Below are 26,653 nucleotides of genomic sequence, written 5' to 3'. Positions count from 1 at the left end.
TAGTGCCACTTTTCCTTGACTTATTTTGGCGCAGAGTTATTTTGAGGTGTTAAATGCCGTCGGAGTACAGGGTGGTAAGTTAGCCCATGCATGCTACCGTGCTATTAAGGATGTCATATACAGGAAAAATATTAATGCTGATGTTGCAATTACAGGGATTCGAGCTGCCAGCGTCATCATTGCATTGACGGATGGGGAATTAATTGATAATTTGTATGATCTTGCACAAATGGAAGTAAGTATTCATAAGCAACAGAGAAGAAAGTGAGCCTCCAATTTATTTTTAAAATAATTAAATTTGGCAAATATGTTTTCTTTTGTATAGGCTGAAAGGGCTAGAAATTTTGGAGCTACAATTTATTGTGTTGGTGTAAAAGATTTCAATGAAACTCAGGTACACCTTGCATTTTTACAAATTGATTTAACTAATATAAAGTTTCCATGATGTTTTTTCAAACCTTGGAAGCGACATAACCAATGGCAGGCCCCAGTAACACTGTGGTGGGGTGGGTTGGAGGTTAGGGGGGTTGTAGGTTAACAGTGAGTTCGCTGCTGTCTCCTGCCATGGTGCTTCAAGATCCATGTTTTTGTCTGTGCATATCTCATAATTATAATGATGAATATGGGAATGCCCTGTGGGATAGCTATTGCAACAACTTTGCCATTCCAAATGCATTAATAGATCCAAAGGCAAATTGGTTTCTGACACTCGCAGAACCCTGGTCAAGAACGGAAGATGTCAGCAAGAGCCAAGCAAAAGAAATTGCCCAGACAAATCAATTCCAAACTGCAGGGATGAAGTTGCAAAGTTTGAATAGTTCACCCAGACTGAGAATTATGTGACATAAATAAATTACCTTGCCAGCTGGTGACCTTTAGACTGTCTGCACCGAGTTTCTTGGTGTAACTGGATGCCACAAGAAAACTAGCATAAATCAAGGAAATTCATGCTCGCAACTGTTTTGAATGGAGCAGAGCTATGCTAATGGGTTTTAGAGGGTCTTAAAAGAAGTCTTAGCACAGCAGTGCAGAAGTCCCAGGAAATTATAAAGCAGTATGAAAACCGACATGGTTCTAAATGACAGAAGACATGAGGGGAGTGTGTCTAGTGAAAATTTCACCAGATTGGAAAAGAATTGTCAATGCTCCTCCATCCTGTGTTCTTTTAATCATGACCTTTCTTTCTTTTCTTTCTTTTTTAGTTGGCAAAGATAGCTGATAACATTGATCATGTTTTCCCAGTAAAGGGTGGATTTCAAGCATTAGGAAGCGTTATTGATTCGGTAGGTCCAACTCAGCATAGCACAGTGGCTTTTAGTCCAGCAGTGCTTATATAGTTTTAAGCCTTGTATTTTTCCCCATTCTCTAATTTGAGTGAATTTAAAGCATGCATGACCATTTTGTAAACATGTTCGTAGTTGAATTCTTTGGGCACCAAAGCATTCTTTGTCATCTCTGTCTTAACAGATTCTTAAGAAATCTTGCATTGAAATTCTAGCAGCTGAGCCATCAAGTGTCTGTGCAGGAGGTAGGTTTCAATTTCCAATGTAAGCCAAAACATCATTAAATGATAAAGATAAGAGGTGATATAAGAGAATGAATAAAGCAAATTTTAATGTTTAAGATACCTTTTAGAGAAACATATTTACATCATTAATTTAACCACATTTACCAGTTGAGCTCTTAATTGAAAAGTTCAGAAGAAACACAGTAACACACAGTTTGTAAAGTTCACACTCAATCAGTTACCTGTTTGTTTTATAGTAGGTGTTCTCTTAGAAGCATTCAGCTCTAGACTTGTAACATAAGTAAGCTCATGTCTGAGGTGTGTTCACAGATTGCATGAGATTAGTCAGATCCATCAGTACACAGCTGTGAATTGTAAGGAATGTTAGAGATGCTTAAATGGATAGCAAGTCCACAACCTTTTGTGTCAAGGCACAACCTAATAGTTCAGATGAAAAAAAAATCACCTCTTTCTGTCTTGCTACCTGGTTAGCTTTCATGTTTACAATCTTATCACTTTAAAAAGGACACAAATGTCTAATTAGCCACTAATAATGAATTAATTTTTGTTTGGTACTTCCTGATTATATAACTTTTCAAAAAGTTTTAAGATCACTTTTTGAATACAAACAACCACCATGAGTAAGTACCTCACACTGATTAAGAAATATGTGGCTTCATTTGGAAGCTGAGTTAACAGTAATAGAAAATAAGGCAAAAACCATGGTTCCAACTGATCAGGCTAAAGCCAAGAGTCTTAACTAAATGGAGTGCATGCTCATAACTGTTCTTGTGCTGATACCTGGAACTGTTCCAGTATAATTTACTTTAATATCAAGACTAACCTTTACATTGCAGCATGCGGTAAGATAGTTAGCAATGTAAACATCAATTGTTAATGCACAGAACTTGAATTAAAATTATTTTCCACTGTGCTACATTTTATGTTGGAAGTTTTATACTGTGACTGATGCACTTGCCTGCCACAATAGGCATAATAGGAAATCTAGAAGGGTGAAAATGTCATGCCAGTTTTAAGAATATAAGCAAGTATAATATGCATAAAGCCCATTTAGCCTATCAATCCCATTCCTTCTGAAGACTGCAGTCACGGGTGAAATTCACCTTGGGCAATAATGTAAAAGAAATGATGGCGAATTAGTGGCGATGTAAAACAAGTTGACATTTCACTATCGCCTGCCTTCCATTACTGCCTAAGGCAAATTTTACCTATGTTCTCTAACTAATTTACTTGAGACCAAGTTCTGGAAAGTTTCCCTTTGTCCCTCCAATGTAAATAACTAAAACTCCATAATATGTAAGCGATTGCTTTCCACGGCAAGACATTTTGATAGACAAGTACTTCATGAGCCACTGTACTCCAGAGAGCTGTGAAGAGGACTAATATAGACTCGAAACGTTAACTTTGTTTCTCTCTCCACAGATGCTGCCAGACCTGCTGAGTTTTTCCAGCATTTTCTGTTTTAATTTCAGACTTCCTATGTCGGCAGTATTTTACTTTTGTTCCCAAGAGCAGTTAATCTTCTCCACCTATCCTCACAATCTTTAGCCCCATTCCTAAGCAGATGTTTATTTATATAAATGGGACAAAGACTCACTGACCATAGCCAGAGAATAATCCTGTGATTGATGTCAGATGAGAATGTTGGTTGAATTAACCAATTAAAAATAGTTGAAAAGTGAATAAAGGGAAGGCAACTGTATTTTGATAAATAACTGCTCATACCCAAGTCATTTAAAAATTGGAGCAATGCTACCTTGGTAACTCAAAACTTACAATTAAACTCATACCAAATTAAATTAAATATGCCAACCAAATGTAGTTTATAAGCATGTTCTAAATATTATAACACCATTGATCAAATTATAGGCATCATTAGATAGTGGATAATTTAAAACTAACCTGCCCATCGGGAAGCTGACAAGATTGGGTGTAACACCCTTTTAGATCTTAATTGAAGTCAATCAATTTTCTGGGTTTCCCAACCAGTTAGGTTAAAATTACCCCCGTAGAATTTATACAAAACTAAATAAGTCTTTGATCACATGTGGTAACTTAATAAATAATTCCAGAAGTCAAAGATTGAAGCAAAAGCTTGTTCATTTTGTTTCTATAAAAAATTTCACATTTTAAATGTGGACTTTAATATGTGTTGCATATATATTTTGTTTGTGAAATATACATTGTAGGGCTGTAACTTTCTCAAGGCAATTTAACTAAAATGAATCTAACCAACCAAATTAACATCATCCAGTGTTATGCTACCATATTCATATTCAGTAATGTTTACACTTTGACAAACTACTACTGCTGCACGAAAATGAAAATATTGAAAACTATCACTTTGAGTTCATTCGTTGGATTGTATAAATGAAGAAATAGCTCATTAGTTCCATATGTTTCCCCAATTCTAAATTAAAATTGCAAACAATTAAAATAAGAAGAGCAACATTATTGCTTATGTTATAAAATGAAAAGTATGTACATTTCAAAAGCCATAAGAAACAATATTTAATAAATAAATGATCATCCAATTAATGTTATCTGTCCTTTTTGTTATTCTACATAAACAAGGGCATCTTGAAATGAAAACATTGCAGTACTGCAAAGTACTACCTAAATGTTTATGTAGTCTAATCTGTCAATATAGACTGTGCACTGACAGAGTTAAAAAAATAATAAAAAATGGCATTCCTGAATTGTGACAGACATGTGTGAAGATATCACTGTTTCTATAACATGCCACTTCATGCTTTCTGCCTGCATACTGATGGATTCATGAACAAAATTTGCATCCTGCAATTCCTGATATAGAGCAACGCACTGCTATCTTAGTAATAAGGTTGATTTGAAATGACCAGGACGTGCAGCCTGTAAACAGGCCATCAATTTGGACTTGGAGGTGCATTGTATACAAGTTGACAGCATCATTGCTTTGATTATGCTCATGGTACATAGACATGATTGAAAGGTTTTGCTGGATGTGGCATCCTACTGGCCACGTCAACTACCAGGTGTGGATGCAAACAGTCAGCTTCTCATCAGAGTCACAAAAGCAGAGCCGACAGCACAGCCAGCGCGCACCAGCTTCAACCCACCATCTCGCTGCCAGCGCTGCCCGATTATTTCAGAGCTGACCTTTTTCCCTTCGCTATCTTGTCAAAATCGACAAATGTACAATCTGACAGTAACTAAGGAAGAAAAGGACTCGGTCACAGTCAGAACCTGAAATTAAATAGAATTAGCCATTTCGGCATTCAGCTTTCATATTAATCACGTATAGCTGGGCACAAGTAAGAATTTGATTCGTAAACTGGTCTGCGACTTTGAACACAAAAGGAAATTTATGTAACTGGAACCTTTATTGTGATGACATGTTATTAGAGATTTGAACTGGTTGCTAGCTGACAGAATGGAGGTTTTGTATTATACCTCAGCTGACATGGCAAGTGGGACATCAGAAGAGCGGTAGATGTAAGCTATAATGACGTGATTAAACCCTGTGACATTAACAAGAGGGCAGTTCACAGTTTTTATATTCACAGCTTTGTTTGCCTTGTGCCAGCCATTTTTTCATTAAAAAATTTTTTTTTTTTGACCTTGCCTTCATTGTTGTAATCATTATCATTGTTTAGATCCTTCATTACCAATACTTTTAAAAAATATTTTGAAGAAGAAAGTAGAGATGATCCTGTTAATTGTGACACAGTTACAGAATTATAATCACCTCTTAATACCTGATGGCTCTGTGTTTTAATTATGGAATAAAATGGGTTCAACTGGTCAGTCGTTGGATGAATTAGAATAAATGCTGCATAATATTCAGTATTATGGCAAACTCAATATTTGAAAGTTGTTTTTCCCATTGAAAGGAAACTATTATGGTAGATAAACACCAAAATGTCATTTAAAAACATGAGAATGACACAAGGGATGTTCCTGTCCAATGAGTCACCGAAGAACGTAAAACAAAATCTTCATTATTCACCATAATGTAGATGATTGTTGACAGGAAATGGAAATTGACGGATAATTGAATATCCAAATGTGTTCGGTCTTACACATATATGGTGCAACAATACAGTAAAAACAGAATGAGGACAAACATAACACGGATAATAAAACAAACATTAAATAGATTTGTCCATTGAGAAACAAATGAAATATAACTGACAAAAGAAGTTGTACAGTGAGCAGCGTCTTATGCATGTTTCTCTCACAAAATTTCAGGCAAATAATAGGAGTGTGGATAAAGAACATTTCAATGTAAAGTCATATTCATGCATTATGGAGAGCACACTAAGATTTGTACCTATCTTTCTTCACATAGAATGACATTAGAATGCGGGCTAACAAGCTGAACTAACAGACCATATTTGAGGCTGTTGTAGCATCAGTCTGGATTCCCAACTATTTGTACACAGTTTGGTGGCTTTGTATTTTAATGGCAGGGTTTTATGAATCTATATATTTTTTCTATTTTTGTTCAAGGAAGGAAAGGGCTTCCTAAATTGTTCAAGTTTAAATTCTACCAAGGTTCAGTGGTACCACTCTTGCCTCCGATTCATAAGGTTGTGACACCCTAATGCAGTACTGAGTGAGTCCTGCACTGTTGGAGGTGCTGCCTTTTAGCTAAGACACTAAGTCTCTGTTTGCCCTCTCAGGCAGACATAAACAGTCTCGTGGCGCTACATGAAGAAGAGCAGGGAATTCTTCCCGGTATCTTGGCCAATATTTATTTCTCGACCAACATCATTAAAACAAACAATTTGACCGTTGTCACATTGCTGTTTATGGGACCTTGGTGTGTGCAATTTGGCTGCCACATTTTTTGCATTATACCAGTGACTACACTTCAAAAAGAAAGTAGTCAGCTATAAAGTGCCTTGGGATGTGCTGAGATCTGAAGGCGTTATTTGCTTTTATTATGAAAACCCTTTTGTGGGCAAACTTACATTTCATTAAATTTTATCCATGACGATGAACTGCTTTTGCTGTCTCAATTCCCACCATTACAACATAGAGCACTGTAATAATGGTTTCTGATTAAAATTTGTTAATATTGGTGCTTGATTTATAATTCAAATGCAGAAACATATTAACTGAGCTTCTGGACTTAATGTGGGGAAATCAATGCTATTGCATTCTTAGATCAAAGGAGGTTTCCTCATATTGCGGAGAAATACAGGAGTGTATATTATATATAAAATAAGGATTGAGTTGCATTAACTATAAAGAACCGAAGAAATGGGAGCATGAGTAGGCCATTGAGCCTCTCAAATTTGTTCTGCCTTTCAGTATGATCATTGGCCTCAACTCCACTTTCCTGCTGGCCCCCCCATAACCTTTGACTCCCTTGTAGATCAAAAATCTGTCTATCAGCCTTCCAGAAACATAAAAATGTTTAGAATTGCAGTTCTGTTGGGAGTGCTGTAGTTTGCTATGCAATCAAAGCACGCTGATGATATCGAAAAGCAATACACCAAGGGCTGAATTTTCTGGTTGGCGGGGGAGTCGGGTGGGCGTGGACCCGATTGCCGCCCGCAATCGGGTCCGCGCCACCATTTTACGCGGACAGGCCAATTAAGGCCCGCCCAGCGTAATGCGTGACTCCTGAGGATAGTGGGAGTGGGCGGGCGGCAGCGGGAGTGCACTGTCTGCCGGGTCCAATGGCGACCCAGCGGCCTGTTTATATGAAGCACTGGCAGCCTTTGCAAGGCTGCTCACAATGGCAAGTGGAAGGGCTCACCAGAGGGCTTCTGGTGAGCAGGCCAGTCCAGAGGGTACGCCAACGGAGCAGGCCAGGCTGGAGGGTAGGGCGGGGGGGCCAGTCTGCCCCTCGATTTTTGGATGACTGCCTTGCTGCCCTCCTCAAGGAGGTGGCAGCATGATGGGAGGTGCTGGTTCCCCTGGATGGGAGGAGGAGGCCCCACCACATGACGAAATGGTGCCTGGGAGGAGGTGGTGGAGGTGGTGAGCTCCCGCGACATGGTGCGGCGCACCTGGGTCCAGTGTCGCAAGTGCTTCAACAACTTGTTGCGCTCTGGCAGGGTGAGTACCATGTTGGCAATGGTCATTTAACCCAACAGATTGGCTTACCCCCCCGCTGCACCCTGCTTACCCCCCCCCCCCCGCCCAACACTGAGTGTAGTTACTGCATTGAATTATTGACGGCATTTGTCCTTTGCTGAGTGGGCCAGCAGATATTGCCTATGCTGAGGACAACCTGAGAGGGTGATGAAGAGATGTGCTTTGCCCCCGCAGCATGTGTTACACTAAGTCCCACATGACTGGTTTGGGGGCAGCCTGGAGGAGCTGCACCTAGACGCAGTGTTTGAACTCCAGGACATGTCCAAGTCAGGGTGATGAGATGCTGGGAGGGGAGCTTCAAGGTGGCGTGGCAACGAACCATCTGCTGCCCTCTGCCCTCCATGTGCTTGTGCCTCCTTGCTATGGAAGGATATACCGTGTGGTGCCTTATATGATATAGGCAGCACGTGTTCAAGGGGGGGAAGTGGCGGTGGTGGGGAACAGGCCCAGCATCTTTGTGTGGGTGTTAGGCAGCAGCGGGGTGAGGAGGCACTGGAGCCCTGATATGTCCCACTCTGGTTGGGGTGGGCCGTGCACGAAGAGTGTCCATGTGCAATTTGCACAAATCAATGCTCGTGTCTCATTTTCAGGAGAAGAATGCTCATAGCGCGGCAGAGTGTGTGAGGACTGGCAGCGGACAGGTGCAGATCGCCATTCTTAGCCGCTGCGAGTAGGAGGCCCTGAATCTGGAGAGGCGCCATGCGCTTAGGTCCACTGGTATTGGTGAGGCTGGGGTGCCATGGCCAGGTATTTATGCCCAACAGTGAGGTCAACATTGTTCTCCCAACAGCCATAGAAGCGCTGAATGTTAATTGATTTAATTTTGTAATATGGTTTGACCATTGGTTATGGAAGGATGAGTGCATAATGATCCGGGGGACAGGGATGCACTTTGACATTGTTTCCACGTTAACTGATCTACTGTCCTTGTTCTTCCTTTCAGCATCATCGGAGCTGGGCCGAGGAGGAGCAGCAGAGGCCCCCTCTAACACCTGAGGGGCCTGAAGTCTCACCAATGTCACACCATTTCTGCAAGGCAGGCACCAGCGCAGATACTAGCACCTCGGTGGGAATTTGAACATCGGCTAATGCCCCAGGGCACAGTGGTGAGGGCACTTCACAGTCACTGGAGGAGCTGGCAGAGACAGAGAGTGCCCGTGGCGCCAGCAAGACAGGAGAGTCAGCAGGCTGACTCAGATGCCACTCCAAGCGATGGGGCAGCACCAAGACGTAGCACCCGGAAACGAAAACATAAGGCACCTTAAGCACACCACGGGTTTTTCACTGGTGCTTTTGTGTTGGCCTGAGATGAGGTCCTTATGATTTATTCTGATTTGTAGCACTATTGTTTTTTTTTGGTATAATTTAGTTTGCTTGACGTATTAAATTCAGATATGTCACCATGGCTGAGGCTGCCTCTTTTGAGGGAGCCTCCTTCACCGCTGCACCTCAGACGTATTGAGGTAGCTGCTTCGCCACCTGTATATCCTTGCATAGGATAGTGGCTTCTTCTGCAGCCCCTTCCACCTTGGACTACCTCTTGGCCCTGCGCCCCTTGTGTATGGTTTCCAAAACTGTAATGAGTGCTTTGTTAGACATTCAGATTTACTAACAAGGCAAGTGACTGTTCCTAACCTGACAGATTTTGCACTTAAGTGTCGAGTATCGAGCCTACTGCCCAAGCTTGTCCTGGTGGTCCATCTGTGGTGTGCTAGCTGAATGTTCGTTGGATTAAAGCCTCCCGGGTGACCCTGCCTCCTTGGAGTATGCCTGGGTCAGCGCCTACCCCCTCAGCATTTCCCTGTGTGTGCTCATCCTTGGACTCATTGCTGGACTCATTGTGTGCAGCTGCAGCCACTGCATCGATGTCTTTATCGTCCACTGCGTCCCCCCTTTCCAGCGCAAGATTGTGGAGAGTGCAGCATGCAACCACTATCACCGACACACGATCTGGGGGGTACTGGAGTGCACCCCCTGTGCGGTCCAGGCATCGGAAGCGTATCTTGAGAAGACCGATGGTTCTCTCCAACACAGCCCTTGTGGAGGCTCCTAATGTACCGCTGCTCAGCTTCTGTTCTTGGATGGTGGAGAGGCGTCATGAGCCACCTGAGGGGATAGCCCTTGTCACCCAGCAGCCATCCATCAAGCCGGGCCGGAGCACTGAAGAGCCTCGGCACCTGGGAGTGTCTGAGGATGTAGGCGTCGTGGGATCTGCCTGGGTACCTTGCACAGACTTGCAGAATCTGCATCCTGTGATCACACACTATCTGCACGTTCATGGAGTGGAAGCCCTTCCTGTTGACGAAGGCACTGGGCTCATCTGCTGGCGGCTTGATGGCCACGTGTGTACAGTCTATTGCACCCTGGACGTGGGGGAAGCCAGCAATGGCCGCAAAGCCTCTGGCTCACTGTTTCTGGCTTGCCTCGTCCCAACGGAAGTGGATGAAGGTCAATGCCCGTCTGAATAGAGCATCTGTAACCTGCTTGAAACAAGCGTGGACAGCTGATTGGGAGACACCACAAAGATCACCCACTGACCCCAGGAGCCAGAGGCATAGAAGTTGAGGGCAACTGTGACCTTCAGAGCCACTGGCATGGGGTGCCCACCCACAGAGTTAGGGGAGATCTCAGGCCCTATCATCTCACAGATATAGTTGACTGTGTCCCTTGAGAGATGGAGTCTCCTTCGCCGCTGCACCTCAGACGTATTGAGGTAGCTGCTTCGCCACCTGTATACCCTGGCATAGGATAGTGGCTTCTTCTGCAGCCCCTTCCGCCTTGGACTACCTCTTGGCCCTGCGCCTCTTGTCCTGCGCCCGTCCCCCCAAAGGTGGCTCCCCTGGAGGCTGAATGTGCACTCCTGGCCTCCTCCCTCTTCTAGCCCGCCCTTCCTCATCAGAGGAGCTGCCTCCAGTGGACAGTTCAGCTCCCATTCCCAGGCTAAGGAAAAGCTTCCAGAGACCTGCAGGCCCAGAAAAGATTACCTACTGCAGAGTGCTGACCTGAAGGTTAAGAGTCCAGAAAAGGCGGCTTTTTGAAGTACTGCAGATCACACAGGCAAGTTTCAAAAACTTTCAAAACTAAATACTTGACAGTGCACATTTGTGACCCCACTGAGCCCTCTGATCCCGCCCGTGGATGAGGTTGATACAAATGTCTCCTACCCGCCTGCCCGTTGCGCCCGTGCGCCGGCCCGAAGCTTGCGCGGGTGCCGAAAAATCGGCGCCGATTGGTGAGTCAAGGGCCTTAAGTGGCCCATTAATTAATGGCAGGCGTGCGTCAGACATCATCACGCGCCCGCCCAGCGAAATATTGTGATGGCGCACAGTGACGTCGAGGCGCTCGTCCGACGTCACTGCGAGTCGTTTTACGCGTGGATGTGCGGGGCCCGCCCCCACACACCAACGGGAAAATTCTGCCCCAAGGCTCCAGTGGTTGATGTCAGGATTGCATTAAATCTCAAAATGCAGTCACTAGAGATTGCTCTGTAGCCTATTACTAAAGCTTTGCATAAAATGTTCAAGTTTGTCTTTGTGATTTTTAACCCCATACTTATTACACTTCAGGTGCAATGCAATCTGTAGCATACCTTAGTACAACAATCCATGTGTTATAAATTTAAGAAATAAGAAATAATAGTGTTGACAGGCGTTCGTAATGTTTGTGTGCCATTATGCTATTGTTACAGAATCGTATCAGGTTGTGGTAAGAGGTAATGGATTTTCCCGTGCACGGAGTACTGATCAAGTTCTTTGCAGCTTCAAGATAAATGACACAGAGATAATAAGTAAGTGCAGATATGAACTTATAAGTTACCATCTTCACTGTTCAGATTTTTATTACCAACATCTAATACTGTACTTAGCCTCATGATTCAAAACTGATCTTTTCGAAAACCAGGACCATGTCATTTTACTTTAATCCATTTAGACAGGATGGCTAGTAACATTTTCATAATATGGCAGCAAACAGCAATTGGCAACGCAGGGCTTCATGATGTTGCAATATTTGATGCCTGGACAAAATTATTTGGGGATATTATTTCCCCAATGACACCCTTCCCTGAAATTCTGGATTCAGTAAGCAAAATAGATTTAATTTAATTTTGGTGTCAGTCTGAAGATTGCTAAATCAGTTCCAGAGAAATCCCAAACTACAGTTGGACTATCTTGTAGGCTCCAATCTGAATGCACTTTACAATTGGGGAAAGCACTAAAATTACCTTAAGCAATTGCTTGTGTAATGAAGAGTACTGCTTATTTGTTGCCCTAATAGCTACAATACTGAAGCATTAAATCTCAACTTGGAAGTCGTATTTCAAATCGCAGTTTGACTGACATTTCCACTAAGGAATCCTCTAGATTCAAGTTTGCTAGTCTTGGCAAGGTCATCTGAGGGTAGGAGGGAAATTTCTCCAGGGGCTTCCTTCCGTACTGTTCAAATGTACCTCCAGGCAAGTCAGCTGAAGAACAGCGTTGATGTAATCTACCGAAATATCGGTGGGCTGATCCTTTTCTTGCTTCCTAGTGAGAATAACATGAATGAGACAGGAAATTTCAAAGTCTTCAAAAAAGAGAATTTTTGTAAACTCTTTTTTTGGTAATTTTGCAAGAGTTTATATTTGTATGTTTATATTTTATATTTATATACTCGTTCATATTGCTGCCCGGGCTGTATAATTTTACTGCTCATTTTTTTTAAAAAGTTTTTCTTTGTAGCTTAAACATATTTTCGTATAGTGTTATTGGGAACATAGGCAGTGCATTTCAGATCAAAACAGCTTGCTGTGTAGAACATTTTTCTTCATGTCTCTAGTCTTTTGCCAAATACTTTAAAACTGTGGCCTCTGCTTACTGACCCTGCTAGCACTGGAAACAGTTTCTCTTTGTTTACTCTATCAAAACCATGTTTGATTTTAAGCACCTCTAACAAATCTCCTCTTAACCTTCGCTGCCCAAAGAAAAACAACCCCAGCTTCTCCAGTGTCCCCACATAACTGAAGTCCCTTGTCCTGACACCATTCTAGTAAATATGTTCCACAGTCTCTTTAAGGCCTTAACATCTGTTATGGGCTTGGTTTTCCAGACAGGTTTCTCATTAAAAACATCAAACTTTATTTACAAGCTTCAGCAGCAGTTACATGCTTCCATCAAGCTCCATAACTAGAAGAACTCCCACTCTAAGGTTCCCTGTACTTAGAGCTGTTTCATTCACACTGTCATGTGATACTATTCAACACAATAAATCTTAAAGCTACAGTCACTACATTCCTTAAAGCTACAATTACTACAGCATCCTTCCTAAAGTGTGGTACCCAGGTTCAAACACAGTATTCCAGGTGAGGCTTAACCTCACCTTTTTAAAGTTTGTAGAACTTCCATGGTTTTGTATTCTATCCCTTTATTAAGGGTACATAACCCCTAGGTCTCTATCTCTGCATCCTCTTTAAAATTGTATTATTTAATTTATTTGCCTCTCCTCATTCTTTCTGCCAAGTGTATCACTTAACACTTCTCTGCATTAAATTTCATTTTCCATGTGTCTGCCCATTTCACTAGTCTGTTTATGTCCCTTTGAAGTCCGTTACTATCCTCCTCATTATTTACTACATTTCCAAGTTTTGTGTCATCTGCAAACTTTGAAATTATGTCCTGTAAACCTAAGTCTCAATCATTAACATATATATCAAAATGTAGCCATTACACTCTAATTGCCCAATTATACTGCAGTTCATGTCAATGCAAGAGAAAAGGCAGTAACACTAAAAACAATGGGCGGGATTTTCCAGACCTGCCCACCACCGGGATCGTCCGATCCCGGCGAAAGTCAGTGGACTTTTGGCTGGGCCACGAATCTCCCACAGTAGGTCCTGCCACGAAGCGGCTGAAAAATCTTGGCCAATGTCTGAAGACACACTGAATTCAGCAAGCATTGTAAGATCAAGCCTAGGGGTTAGTTTCATGCCACTTCAACTTCACATTGCCTGTAATAGAATTTCAACTAGGGGTGTGGTGTCAGGTTTCCAGTATTAGCAGACTGTATCCCGATAGCTCTTTGGTAAGATTAAAAATTTGAACCCCATTTCAAAGTTGTTGACTAGATATCCTTGCACATCTAGACATAATTGGTAGATCTCCATTGTGTCTGACCAAAGTGTATTGCAGAGCCAGCAGCTTATAGCTCTGCACTGATAATTCACACCACTCTAAAGTAGATATCAGTGTCAAACTAGTACCTGCAACAAAATCAGACTATAAATCATGTGATTTTATAAGATTTTCTATGCGACGTATTTATACTATTCAATAGGTGTGATCTATTATTTCACCCAAAAAGGATTTTTATAAAAATTAATAAATTAAGCAGACAGCTCAGTCCAGATGCACCAGCAATTTGTGCCACTGTGTGACAGGACAAAGTTTACATATTCCTGCAAAGAAAGAAGGAAATCACAGGATTTATCTTTTCAGGTTGACCTTTGTTGTACAGCTATGCCACCCAATTATAGTTGACTTGGCAGTGACCTGTGCACAAAGCATTTCAGTAGGTGTGTGGATAACTGGTCTAAATAGAGAAGAACATACTGAAAAAAACGCCTTAAGGAAAAAGAAACATTGCCTCAAGTGTTAGTTAGTGGTGCTTAAATACCATTGAGAAAGAAAGTCAGATGTTTGAGGATCAGAAACTATATATTATGGAAACTGTCACCAGAATGCCATTGGTTTCCGGCTGGGCAACCAATGAAGCATTGCACAGAGCAAAATGTTTAAAACTAGCAACATCGATTTCAATTATAATATAATTCTTAATGCAGAACAAAAATGTATGCAAAGCAAAAGCTACGTACATGAATGGAAATGAAAACTTTCATGAGTAGTAGTTTCATCAATAAAACAAACACTTTTGTTGAAGTGCCTACATAACATTATTAAAGAATATTAGTTTTTCATGAAAAATTTGGAGGCTTGGAGAATATTTACACTGTCAAGGGTGGGGGAACAAAAATTCTATCAAATTCAGCTATGGCAAATCTGTAATATGTGCTTCCTGCATCTCCTGCTATCATATTTCATAGCTGTGGATTCTATTTTCACGGCCTTGCAGCTGTCCACATTGAACATTTTGGCAGTTTCTGAGTTTCCCAGTTATACAAGTTACAACAATATTTATTCCATAATACATTAAATATTTTAATCAGTACAAGAGATGGGAGACACCACTACAAGAATATAAATGTTCCTATTATAAAGCATTAACAAATTTAAAATTACAAAAAGCATAGGCAGTTTTGATTGACTGCACACTGCAATATCTGTGAACTCCGAGGGGAGAGACCATGATGAGTTGAGATGGAGGTTGAAATCACCAAGCATGAGAAGTCATTCAGTACAGACACTGAGGGAGGAAAGCAGTGAAAACTCTTGGTGAGAAATTTTTTTATCATACTTGGGAGGATAGTAGAGAATGAGGATTTTGAATGAGAGGTGGGAAGTATAAAACATGTTGAGTTGCTCAAAAGAGGAGAAAGTGCCAGAGGAGTAGGGGGTCAGGCCAAGGTGCGATCTGGTAATCAGCACCACACCACCACTGTGATGGTCTTGACAGGGCAAGTAGTGGAAGATTTAGATTGTGAGACTTCATTAGGGGGAACCATGTCATCACCCTTCTGCCAGGTTTCCGTTAAGGCCATGATGTCCATGCAATCACCCACAATAAGTTCATTGGTGTTAAGGACCTTGTTCATAAGTGAATGAACATTCCGCAGGAAGATGCGTAGAGGGGTGGTGAGTCTATAGGGTCAGCAGGAAAGGGATTGACAAGATTAGTCCCAGTGGGCGCACTTGGCGGGAAGGACAACGAGGGAGTGGGATGGGGCATTGGGATTGCTGTTCGTAATAAGCCAGTACTGAGTGCCTCAATGAGCCCTTCAGAGGATGCAAAGAGATGCACAGTGGGAAGCTGTGGGTTTATCTATGAGGGAGTCAACCCTGGGACTGCGGCAAGAGAGCTAGAAGGTTGAGGAGTACTGAAGGTTTAGGGTTGTAAATTGAGAGGGCAGAGTACCTGAGAGTGGAAAAGCATGACACTTGAAGAGAAGGTAAAGAGAAAAGAAGTATAAAAAAAGTGGAAATAAAGTGATGGTCTAAGGTCCAGAATAACAGTCAAATGCATTTGCAAATGGATACAGGAAAAGCTCAAGTTACATACGCCTGGTTACATAAAAGTTACATAAGAACCTGATGGTAAAAAGGAAATAGGAAATAGATGGAGATAATAAATTTAAGTCCAAAGTTAAAGTCAAAGGTGCCATGGCGGGATAAAGATGACTTAGGGTGAAGTCAGCATGGAACATTACCAAACTATTGTCTGAGCTTGGAGACAGCTGTAGTGAGTGAAGTTCAGAAGCTATATGAGGATGGGGAACCTGGGGACATACTGATGGTGTTATTTTCTTGGGAGTGAAGATCTGGAAGTTGTACAGAGTCAGTTGTAGGATCATAAAGGTGATGGTGAAGTTGGAGGACACCATAAAATCCAGGAGCAACCGAGATTTGTTCTTTACCCAGACAAGGGATTTTCTGGCCAGGAACAGACTTGCCGACCTTCACTGGCTTCCAATCCAACAATACTTCAATTTTAAAATCCCCATTCTTGTTTTCAAATTCCTCCAAGGCCTCGCCCTTCCCTATCTCTGTAGTATCATCCAGTGCTACGGGTCTGCAATTTCCTCCCTAATTCTCCTCCCTTACACATCCATGACTTTAATTGCTCCACTGTACCTTCATCTGCCTTGGTGCTAAACTCTGGAATTCCATCCCTAAACTTCTCTGCCCCACTATTTTTCTCCCCTCTTTTAAGATGTCTCTTAAAACCTACTTTTTTGATCAAGCTTTTGGTCATCTGTCCTGATAGATCCTTCTGTCACTCAGTGTTTTTATCGTTTTTGTGCCTGTTAAGCGGCTTTGGAACATTTTTTTACATTAAATGCGCAATATAAATGTAAGTTATTGTTGTTGTTTATGCAAAGAAAGTCTGGTCTTTCCTAGTTTCCTAACCAACATTTCTCCCTCCTGTCTATACCACCAAAAATAGTTTAATTGATCAGACATCTCATTTGCTAATTATGGGATCTTAATATGTGGAAATTAGCTACATTTTCTTGCATAACAATGTCTATACTTTAAAAGTAATTAATTGGAACACCCTGAGGGTATTATGGCACACTATATAAATGCAAACTGTTTCTTGTACTAGGTGGTTTGGGCAAAATAATTTTTATATTTATTTTTATAAAGATACACACGATCTCCTATTCCTACATTGTTTAAAATCCACTATTTGCAGCATTGCATCAGTTTGCGTTTTCTCAGTTAATGTTCTTTGGTCATTGCGTTGAAGCTTTTATTAGCAAAGATCAAAATTTAGGGTAGAGTTTCTGCTTTCGGCTCAATTGGCAACCTGGGCACAAATTGAGCTCAAAATTGCACTCAAACTCAATTGCCTATCCCTGAATGTTGAGTTAGGTGAGCTGAGAGTGGCTGCCCTTGACATCAAGGCGGAATTTGATCTAGTGTAGCACCAAGGAACCCTAGTAAAACTGAAGTCAATGGAAATCAAGCAGAAAACACTCTACTGGCTGGAGTAACACCCAGCACAAAGAAATACGGTTGTGGTTGTTGGAGGCCAATCGTCTTAACCCTAGGAATTTCTCAGGGCAGTGTTCTCATGCCAACCATCTTCAGCTGCTTCATCAACGACCTTCCTTCCATCATAAAGTCAGAAATGGAAATGTTCTTGGATGATTACACAGTATTCAGTCCAATTCAGAATTCCATCCACACCATAAACTTTCACTCCCTGCACCACCAGCGCAGTGTGCCTACAGGGTATACCCATCTACAAGATGGACTGCAGCAACTTGCCATGGCTTCTTCGACAGCACCTTCCGAATCTGCAACCTCTATCACTTAGAATGACAGTAGAATGACAAGGCAGTTGGCACATGGGAACACAACCACCTCCAAGTTCCCCTTCATCGTGGCTGGGTTAAAATCCTAGAACTCCCTACCTAATAGCACTGTTGGTGTAGCTTCACCACATGGTGATCCAAGAAGGTGACTCAGCACCTTCTCATGCACAATTAAGGATGGACAATAAATGCTGGCCTCCCCAGGTCTACACCCTGTGAATGAAAAATGAAAAAAAAATTCTTCCATAAACCAGTACAATCGGGTAGATTAAAACAACATTTCTAATCAATGTCCAGTCCACTGCCTAGGAGTAATTATTTTTTGCATTAATAAACATTCCTTGATATACTAACAAATGGTAACTTGGTGCAGTTTTATTAATAGGAGCTGAAGAAAGGCTTATAACAATAAAAAAGCATTTTTAATCGGTGTCCAGTCTACCACTTAGGGATAATGAGCAACCTCGTTTTAAACAACCAAAATTGGATTTTTAAAAAACACAGAGGATCATTTAATAGTTTCACTGCTGTACATTTGTCAGTTTCTTAGTAAGTTAAATATTTTTTCAGCTTTTAAAGGGTATCTATTAGCGTCCTTGCACCTTAAAAATGGCTTGATTTTAAGAGCCTTCTTGAAAGCCTGGAAATAGGCACAATTAGCGGAAACTTGCCTGGCGATTATTTTGATCTGGGGACATGGCCAGTTTTGTAAGCAGACATGGCTTGCAGCACAACGTTTTGAAGCTATTTGAAAATACCACAGAAACTCGGTTTGCACTGGATGTAAATTTTGCTTGACGTTCCTCGATCTTCTGCACTGGGTTGGCTGATTTCGGGTGAATTGCACTGAAAAAGCCAGTACAACCTAGCAAACATTTCAGGTCATGATGTTCACTCTTTCCACAGGAGTACATTATTGTCACCATTAATTTATTCATTTAGCTGATCTATTTTACAGTCTACTCTTCCCTGTATTACCCGTGCAATACAGTGCCTGCTGCCACTTGATTATTGCACAAAATGCTTGTGGCCTAAATTGCAACGTATCAATTTTGCTTCAGGTTTAGGGGGACTTAATTGGACGTTGCAGGCATTCTCAGTTAATTACATTCTTAGAAGGTGTGGCTGGTTCCATTTACCTTGCCAAACCTGATAGGGTCATTACATTTTTTCCTGCATTTGTTGCCATGCACGGAGTAATTGCATGTCTCAGCCATCTCATGCTCCTGCTGCTATGCTGTTCTCTTTGTAGCGTGATGCTAAGGAGTTCCAAACAATGTCTTTCTCCTCTGTGTAACTTAATTGAGAAACAGTGGTATGCCCTTATGACTCCTGAAAACCTAATAGACAAATTTGAGGAGGGAAGCCTGCATAAGTATCATGATATCAGTTATCAGGATCAACCTAAAGGTGTTGTCTGCTAGTGTTAAATCTAGGCAGCTATGTTTAATAAAGGTTTGCACAATGTTTTATGTGACAGCTTCCATGTGGTCAATTGGAAACTCATTGAGATATGCCCAAGAAGCAGCTGTAGAAAGGACTGACTGACCCTTAGCCCATCCCCAAGTGTGGAGTGGCCATCCGCTGTTTAGTCACTTGCATGTCTTAGGCTGTAGCACCATTGGAACTGAATGCAAGTCTAAAACCTGAGTGGAAAAATCATAGCACAGGGCTTGCCAAGAAGTGGGCAGATGGCACAAAAGAGTTTGGGGTCGACCAATTAAGATATTGATAACAGACTTGGGAAAGGTTGGTGTTGAGTATGTAGTTAGTTTCTGTTTAACTTCATTCTCTTGTATGTCATTCTATCAAGGTCTTCATCTGAATCCGCTGCTGCAGAATTAATCTGCGATCTGACACCCCCTCCCCCCCCACACCTCTGGGAAACAAACCATTCCTTCCCCCTGACCTGGCTGCAGCCCACTCATGCATGGATGACTCACCACACACTGATCCCAACTTTATTCTTGCCTCCAGTATCTGGTGGTTGTAAGTGTTAGGTCAAGTGATGCGACTATCAGTGCTGTGCTGTTGCTTTCTCTCTTGGCCCTTGGTATGTTGTGGCTGGGCAGGCAGCAGTTCTCAGGTTTATGAAATGGCAAATCGGAAGGGGATGAAGGAAGGGGGATGGAATGGGAAACAAGAGGTCCATGGTTACACCAGCAGCTCATCATGCCAGATAGCAAGATGATATTATGCTGGGTTTCGAGAAGGGGCAGAAGATAGGAACATACCATCGTTTTCAAAGTTCTGAGCAATGTTGGATGCTATAGGCTCCATCAAAACCGACCCCATGATGCTGAGAGCCATCTTCTTCACAGGTTTGAGGAGAGGCTGATGTCCTTATCCCCCACCTGTTCAGCTCTGCTGCTGTTTATTGTATGCCACTTTGTCTTGCAAGAGAGAGAGCAGAATGTCAGTGATTGTGTAACACTGGCCAGGATATTTAGGTTGGCGGGCGGGGCCCGCTCACCGGCACATAACGTGCCGCAGGATGATGTCGGGCAAAACTCCCGACGTCACCCCGCGTCATTTCAATTTTCAGGTCAGCGGGGGCGCAGCCAAATTAGCCGTGTGCCCGCTGACCTGTCAATGGCCATTTAAAAAGTAATTAAGCTCATTAATGGACTTGCCCGTCCAACTTTAAGGTTGATGGGCAGGCCGGGAGCCCTGGCGGGCTTCAGAAAAAGCATGAAACCTCATCCACGGGTGGCATGAGGTTTCACGAGGGTTTTAAAAAATGTAATAAATGTTTGATTAAAAGTGATGGACATGCCCCAACTCAGGTGACAGTGTCACGTGAGGGGACATGTCAGGGAAGTTTTATTTTTGCTCCTTCACCATTTTTAAATTTGGCGCCAATCTCCCTCAGGCAGCACTTAGCTTCAGGGAGATGAGTGCGCCCTTTGACACACATGCGCAAAAGAGCGCACTCTCGGCAGAGAGAATCCCCCCCGCCCTGTCCGCACAGGGAGCGCATAGCGCTTTCTGGTGGACGTCACACTGGGTGAGCCTTAATTGGCCTGCCCACGTAAAATGGCGGTGTGCCCCCAATTAGGGGCGCCGATCAAAGGCGCGCCCGCACACACCCACTCCTGAACTCCACCCCCCGACCCGATGGGAGGAAAATTCTTCCCACTGTATTTGGGTTATGCCTGCCATAACTGAATAACTGGGAGATTTCATCTGAAGATGCATTTGCTGACCTTGTCTGCATGCACAAGGTCATTGGGCTTCTTGTAGCACTGCTCCCAGGTCCTCAGGTCCGGAAGGCAGAAGTTGACTTCCCTGGACACCTTCTGCAATTCCCTTCTGAAGGTAATTATTGAGTGCCTCCTGGCCCTCTGCAGGGCCATGATATCTCTCCTCTTGCCCACCCCTGCCACTAATGCATTGGGTTTATGAAAGCAGGAAATCAGAAGGGGACGTTAGTGTGAAGGAAAGGGGATGGAGTGGAAAACAAGAGGTCTATGGTTACACCATCAGCAGCTTGCTCATTGTGCCAGATAGCAGGATGCTGCATCTGTCATCCAGGGACCCACTCCCGAACCTGGTGTTTCCTTTTCCATGTTTTAAATTCCAGCAATATTATTCTGTGCAACATCCCTTTAAGAGGGACAGACTGTCTTAGAGAAGAACAGGCTACCAACATGGTGTGCTCTCAGCACTGTGCAGAGCCAGCCAATAGTAGAACAGAGAAGCCAGCAGCGAGGAACTCTTTTGCCCCCATGCCACTATCATGTAGTGAGATGAGAGCGCCAAGTTTGCGTGCTGCCCAACTCCAACAAAATTAGTGTAGGCTGGTCATGAATTGTGACATTCATGCCTAAAATAAGGAGCAGATGAATTTTTAGCCCATAGTCTCCCTGACCCTGTCAAGTTAGGTTAAATGTCAGTGCTACTTGAAGGAAGTCTATCTGTTGATAACTGAAGTAGACACTATAAGCTAGATAATAGAATTTTACAGGCAGTGGGAGGCAGGTTTGGGTGCTGTGGACAGTTAAAGCTCTTAAAAGTAATATCGGGTTGAGATCCCTCCCATTTCCTGGTTTCGGCTGGGTGGGTTTGCATGGAAGTGGGGAACCCCCGTGTATCTACACAGTAATTAAGTCATTTATATATTCTTGTAGGTAAGTAAAGTTTTATCTAAACATTCTGGTTTTAACAGCCTGTGGATCTATTTCCTGAGCTGTCAGCGCCTCACCAGGGTCAATTAGACAGATGCACAGTGGAGAGTGCTTCTACAGTGAAACTGCAAGGCTTTAGCTCCAACCATGAAATCCTGCTGCTTACAGCATTCCATCTCAGAGAGTGCTTTCATTGCATGACAACTGATTGCTAACTTCTTGAAGTCACTTCACCTGTCTTGCACTTCACTCGCCTTCAGCTACATTTCCCTGCTGACAGCCTTCACCACATCATGGGAGCAGTTTATTCAGCTCTACCTTGCACCTCTGATGTGGAACAAGAGGAGCAACAACACTACCAACACCTACAACAGCAGCAGGAGCAACACTAGCACCAGCTGCCTTCTCTTCAAACACACACTGTTCTACATGGCAGAGGGATGGACACAAAGATTCAGCTTCACAGGGTCTACAGGCAGAGAATCAGCTCTCTTGACATGTCTGAGCAGCAGCGCCTAAGGAGGCTCAGATTTTCACGGCAGATCACCGCTGACATCTGCAGCCTCCTGAAACAAGACCTCCTTTCCAGTGAACCAGGTGGACATGTATTGCTGGTGGCCATCAATGTGCATGTGACGGAAGGATTCTCCCCCATCCAACATGCACGCATGTTTCTGGCTTTCCCTGAAGAGTTATGTGCTCTCTTTTCCTGCAATGAGAGAAAGCAGAGGGTTATGAGCGTTAGAAATGGCTCATGTGGATATGAGAGAAGGACAACATTTGTGGAGGTTGTCCATCAGGCATGAGTATAAGAGGGCAATAAAATGAGGGTGGGTATGAGTGTTGGTTGCTCACATAGTGTTGTGAGGTGCCTGGGGAGAGAGGAATGAGTGGACCTGCAAGGTGTGTTGTCCTGAGGAGTGCTGTGCAGAAGAATGCTGAGAAAGTTGTGGCTTTGCACCTGAAATTGCTCTGCCACTCAACTTTCCCACCCTCCTGAGATCCTGATTCCCCTTGGTGCACTGTTTCCAGGTTGGAGGAACCACAGTCCTACTGCTGACTCCCTCCGCCACTTTCATGCATGCCTGCTTGGTTGGAGAGGCTGTCCTCTTCTTCTTGTCCCTGGGAAAGATCACCTCACTGAAGTTCCCTTAGATCCTGTAGCAGGGCCTCAAGGTAAGAGCGAGAAACCCAGGAAACAGATTCTCAGGTCTCCTCTCCATTCCTGTGGATGCTGCAGCCTCAAAAATACATCTGCAAGTGAGCCTTTCTGATGCCAGTTGGCGTCCTTTAATCTTTACTCCTTCCTTTGACAAGAACTCTCTCTGGTTGGTCAGAAGCAGGATGCTAATGATGTAGCTTGGAACTCACTGGCAGTTTCAACAGGTTCTTGACCTGCTCATGGTCCTGCCATTTTTGCAGGGGCTAATTGTTGAAAACTCTTCCCAACATGTCTATGCTTTCGTTGAATGGTCCCCTGAATTAGAGATAGAGTTTAAATTGATCAAAATCTTAGTCTTGACTGGATCATCAACAATTTCAATAGGGTCAAATAATAAATCATTCCTATACCTTTTTAAATTGCACAACAATCCCAAATATATAAGATACTCCTGGATGAGAAACAGAATTCTTTAGATTCTGAAAAGCAAATGGATTCAGTGCCTTTTTATCTTCTAAAAGGCTTGTGTTCAAATTAAGTTGATTAATTTGTAATAATGCAAGTACACGGTAAGCAACTAGAGATAAATCTATGTTGTTTATAGGCATTGGAGAAAATGGTGTGATAAGAAAGCTTTGAGTTGCCTTGTCTGCTCATCCTAAATATTTTTATTCATACAACAGCAACTTGCATTTATGTAGTGCCTTTAACATAGTAAAATGTACCAATACAATTCAAAGGAGTGTTACCAAACTAAATTTGACACACATTACCAGAGAATACTACATTATTGTGAATACTTACATTTCTGATTAGTCTTTGAAATATTCACCTTTAACACTAAATTTCAGTACTAATAAATATTTCCGTCTTTTAGCCGAGAAGCCTCTTGTTGTGGAAGATAATTACTTACTCTGCACTGCTCCAGTGATAGATGAAGTTGGAATGTAAGTAATGAGGTGACTTTTTGTATTATGTTAAATGCCTGAAATTAAGTGTATTACTTACTGCAGCAAAGACTATTACTGTAGATTGCAACGTAGAAGTCCATCTGGCATAAAAGATGATCCCATTTTATCAGCGCCAAAAATCATGCTTTTGTATATACCAGTCATGGAAATCAAGCCCCCTTTTTAGCTACAAAATGTTATACTCAAAATAGTAGTTGGCCATAATTTTTCACCCCAGAAATGTTGTTTTACTTCTGTAAGTCAGCACATGGGATCAAGCAGGCGACACAGGCTGTGTTGTGAAGATGTATGATTATTTAAGACATGGCTTTACAGATCAGACCACACATGGCATGACAAGTTAAGATCAGAAATGAATCTTCCAGCAAAAAGAATGAAACATAAAGCTGCTTTCAAGCTAAAGGTCGTAACATTTGCTAACTCATCAAATAACTGCGCTGCAGCGAGTGCATTCAGTGTTAGTAAGAAACTGGTGCAAGAATGGAAGAAGAAGGAACCTGCCCACAACCAAATGTGCTTACTGAACAGGGATCAGCCACTGGCTTGATCTCGAGAAGCATGTCTCGGGATGGGTTCTGGAAAATCGTCAGAACGGCCATATCGTCACCAAGAAACTAAGCAGGCCAAATGAAACCATGTCCAGCAAAGATTTCAGACCAACAGTTAGTTAGTGCAGCTGTTTTAAGGAACAAAACTGTGTTGAGTTGTGACAGAAGACCAAGATTGCTTAGAGACTGCCCGTGCCAAAATTATCAGTTTCCAGCAGTTCATTATCAGACAGCAGAAAAAGCACAAGCTGACATGTTGAAACTCTTCGTCTTGCACTCATCAGGACACTTTGCTAGAATACCAATATAAGGGCAAAACAACAATTTATACTGTATGAGAAGAGAGTGCTGATTGGGTGAGAAGTGGACTCTGATTGGTAGATCCATGCCATGGAGAATGCACAAATTGATGGTGAATGACAGCTAGCTGCCAAACCAGGTAGCTTGACCTTGGTTCGTCAAGGCATTGCCCTGAGGAATGAGTCAGCGAATGACTGTCACTTATTCTGTTCAGCTGAAACAGGTGCAATGTGTGTACATGTTCTTTCTCACTGCAAAGAACAGGGTCCTGTGTATTAATATATGTAACCACCAGTACATGCAAATGCGCCAGACTGCGAGCCTGACTCGCAATCTCAAATTGGTTGTCAGTATAATTCTTAGTGCACTGAGGATTATTTAGTAAATGTTGTCCAATCGCGGAATCACATCTAATGTTGGACACTGTGTTTTGGGTTTTGCAAGCAAGGACTGGTTGGTTACGGCCTGTACTTTGCCTGTTGCAAACAGCAGTTGGCTGTGTTGTTTGATAGGATCCGGCAATCTTTGGGACGAAAGGCCTACATACTGAGCATCACACTGGCACTGAAATTCATATACCATGTTACTCATTTGTGTAATAGACAGAACACCTTCTTGGCTTGACAGCACCATCCTGTTAGTGGCAAATACCACTTGGGTTGCTACTGCATAGTAGCAGTGTGAAATAGCTAGCTTCACTTGTTGCTCAAATTTTTGAGATACCTTGTCCTTCCAGGGCAATCTGTGGTAGACGGGGCACTTTTCAGGTCTGAAAATGATGGTCCTAGGCTCGTTAGGTTTGCATGATATACAGTGTGAAATGATCTGATCAGGGTAGCCATTATCTTGCAGGATGGCTTTAATGCACCCTATTTCAGCATCAAGCTTGCATGGTGAACAGATGGCTCAGGCCTTATTTACAAGATTCACAATAAGACCAATCTTGTAGCGTGTGGAACTATAAGAATCCCAATGCATATATTGACCAGTGAAGCTAGGCTTGTAGTAGACCGTGGTAGAGAACATCCTGGCAGATTTCTCAACTAGAACGTTAAGGAAGGGGAGTTCATTAGACTGCTGCATTTCAAAGGTGAATTTGCGTGCAGGATGGAGCCCATTAAGACATGTAAGGAAATTGTTACATGCAGCTGCGTATTTAGGTATAGCAAATATATCATCCATATATCGGAAATATGTGAAGGGTAGGAGGTTAGGTGTCATTCCATGAAAGACATTTTGTTGATATAGCCGCGCTTGTTAAAAATGACTACTCCCATCCTTTTGTCAGGTTTACTGATGTGTGTGTCCGGGTTGGCCTTAAGACCTCGCAATGTTGTAAGACATGTGAAAGTCAGACAGGTCGTTCAGAATCCCGCAATATACATGCACGAGATCAGCTAGGCGCGCTTTCAAGGATTCAGCATCTTCAGTGGATGCTGGTTTGTGGCGCAATAGTTTGGACTAGAGGAGTTCAAACTCAGCAAATATCTATTCCATTTGATTTGGGATGAAGACATACCAAAATTAAAACCATGCACAAGAACAAACTCCTCGCTTTTTGAGAGTACGTGGTCAGAGAGATTTGTTGCGTGTTTAGCGGTGTCATTAACTGTGTTGCCAAGCTGCTTCCACTTAAGTGAGTTTATGGTGCAGACATGTGCCATGTGACATGTGCCAAACAGGTACTGTTTATGGTGCTGTCATCTATTGAAGCAATATAGCTGCATAAATGGATCAAATCAAAAAATGAAAGAAATTTGCGCACCTCAGACCAAGCGCAGTGTAGGGCATGGAGTAAATTAGTAACCCTATTACCAATCTGTTCAATCACATTTTACATAAATGCTCGGTGGACCATGGGACTGTGTCTCAGTTTAGCATTATCGATATGTTTGGAAATGAAAACTGGCAAAACCTTGGGCTTAATACACACTTGGAGAAATTCGATAGCTTACCG

General features: G+C 42.5%; 1 protein-coding gene across 2 annotated transcripts in view; it reads left to right on the top strand.

The window, feature by feature from the left end:
* The window catches only part of antxr1d (ANTXR cell adhesion molecule 1d), a 115,889-nt gene that overhangs the window by 19,069 nt on the left and 70,167 nt on the right, over positions 1-26,653 (top strand). For both annotated transcript variants that reach the window (XM_078530704.1, XM_078530705.1), the window contains exons 6-11: positions 156-235; positions 326-394; positions 1,203-1,283; positions 1,468-1,528; positions 11,307-11,405; positions 23,755-23,824. In XM_078530704.1, the coding sequence (XP_078386830.1) occupies positions 156-235; positions 326-394; positions 1,203-1,283; positions 1,468-1,528; positions 11,307-11,405; positions 23,755-23,824 (460 nt within the window). The remainder of the gene's footprint in view (positions 1-155; positions 236-325; positions 395-1,202; positions 1,284-1,467; positions 1,529-11,306; positions 11,406-23,754; positions 23,825-26,653) is intronic.

This window comes from Cetorhinus maximus, chromosome 27 (assembly GCF_964194155.1).
Source record: "Cetorhinus maximus chromosome 27, sCetMax3.hap1.1, whole genome shotgun sequence".
Classification (NCBI taxonomy): domain Eukaryota; kingdom Metazoa; phylum Chordata; class Chondrichthyes; order Lamniformes; family Cetorhinidae; genus Cetorhinus; species Cetorhinus maximus.
This window is presented reverse-complemented; position numbering and strand designations above follow the sequence as displayed.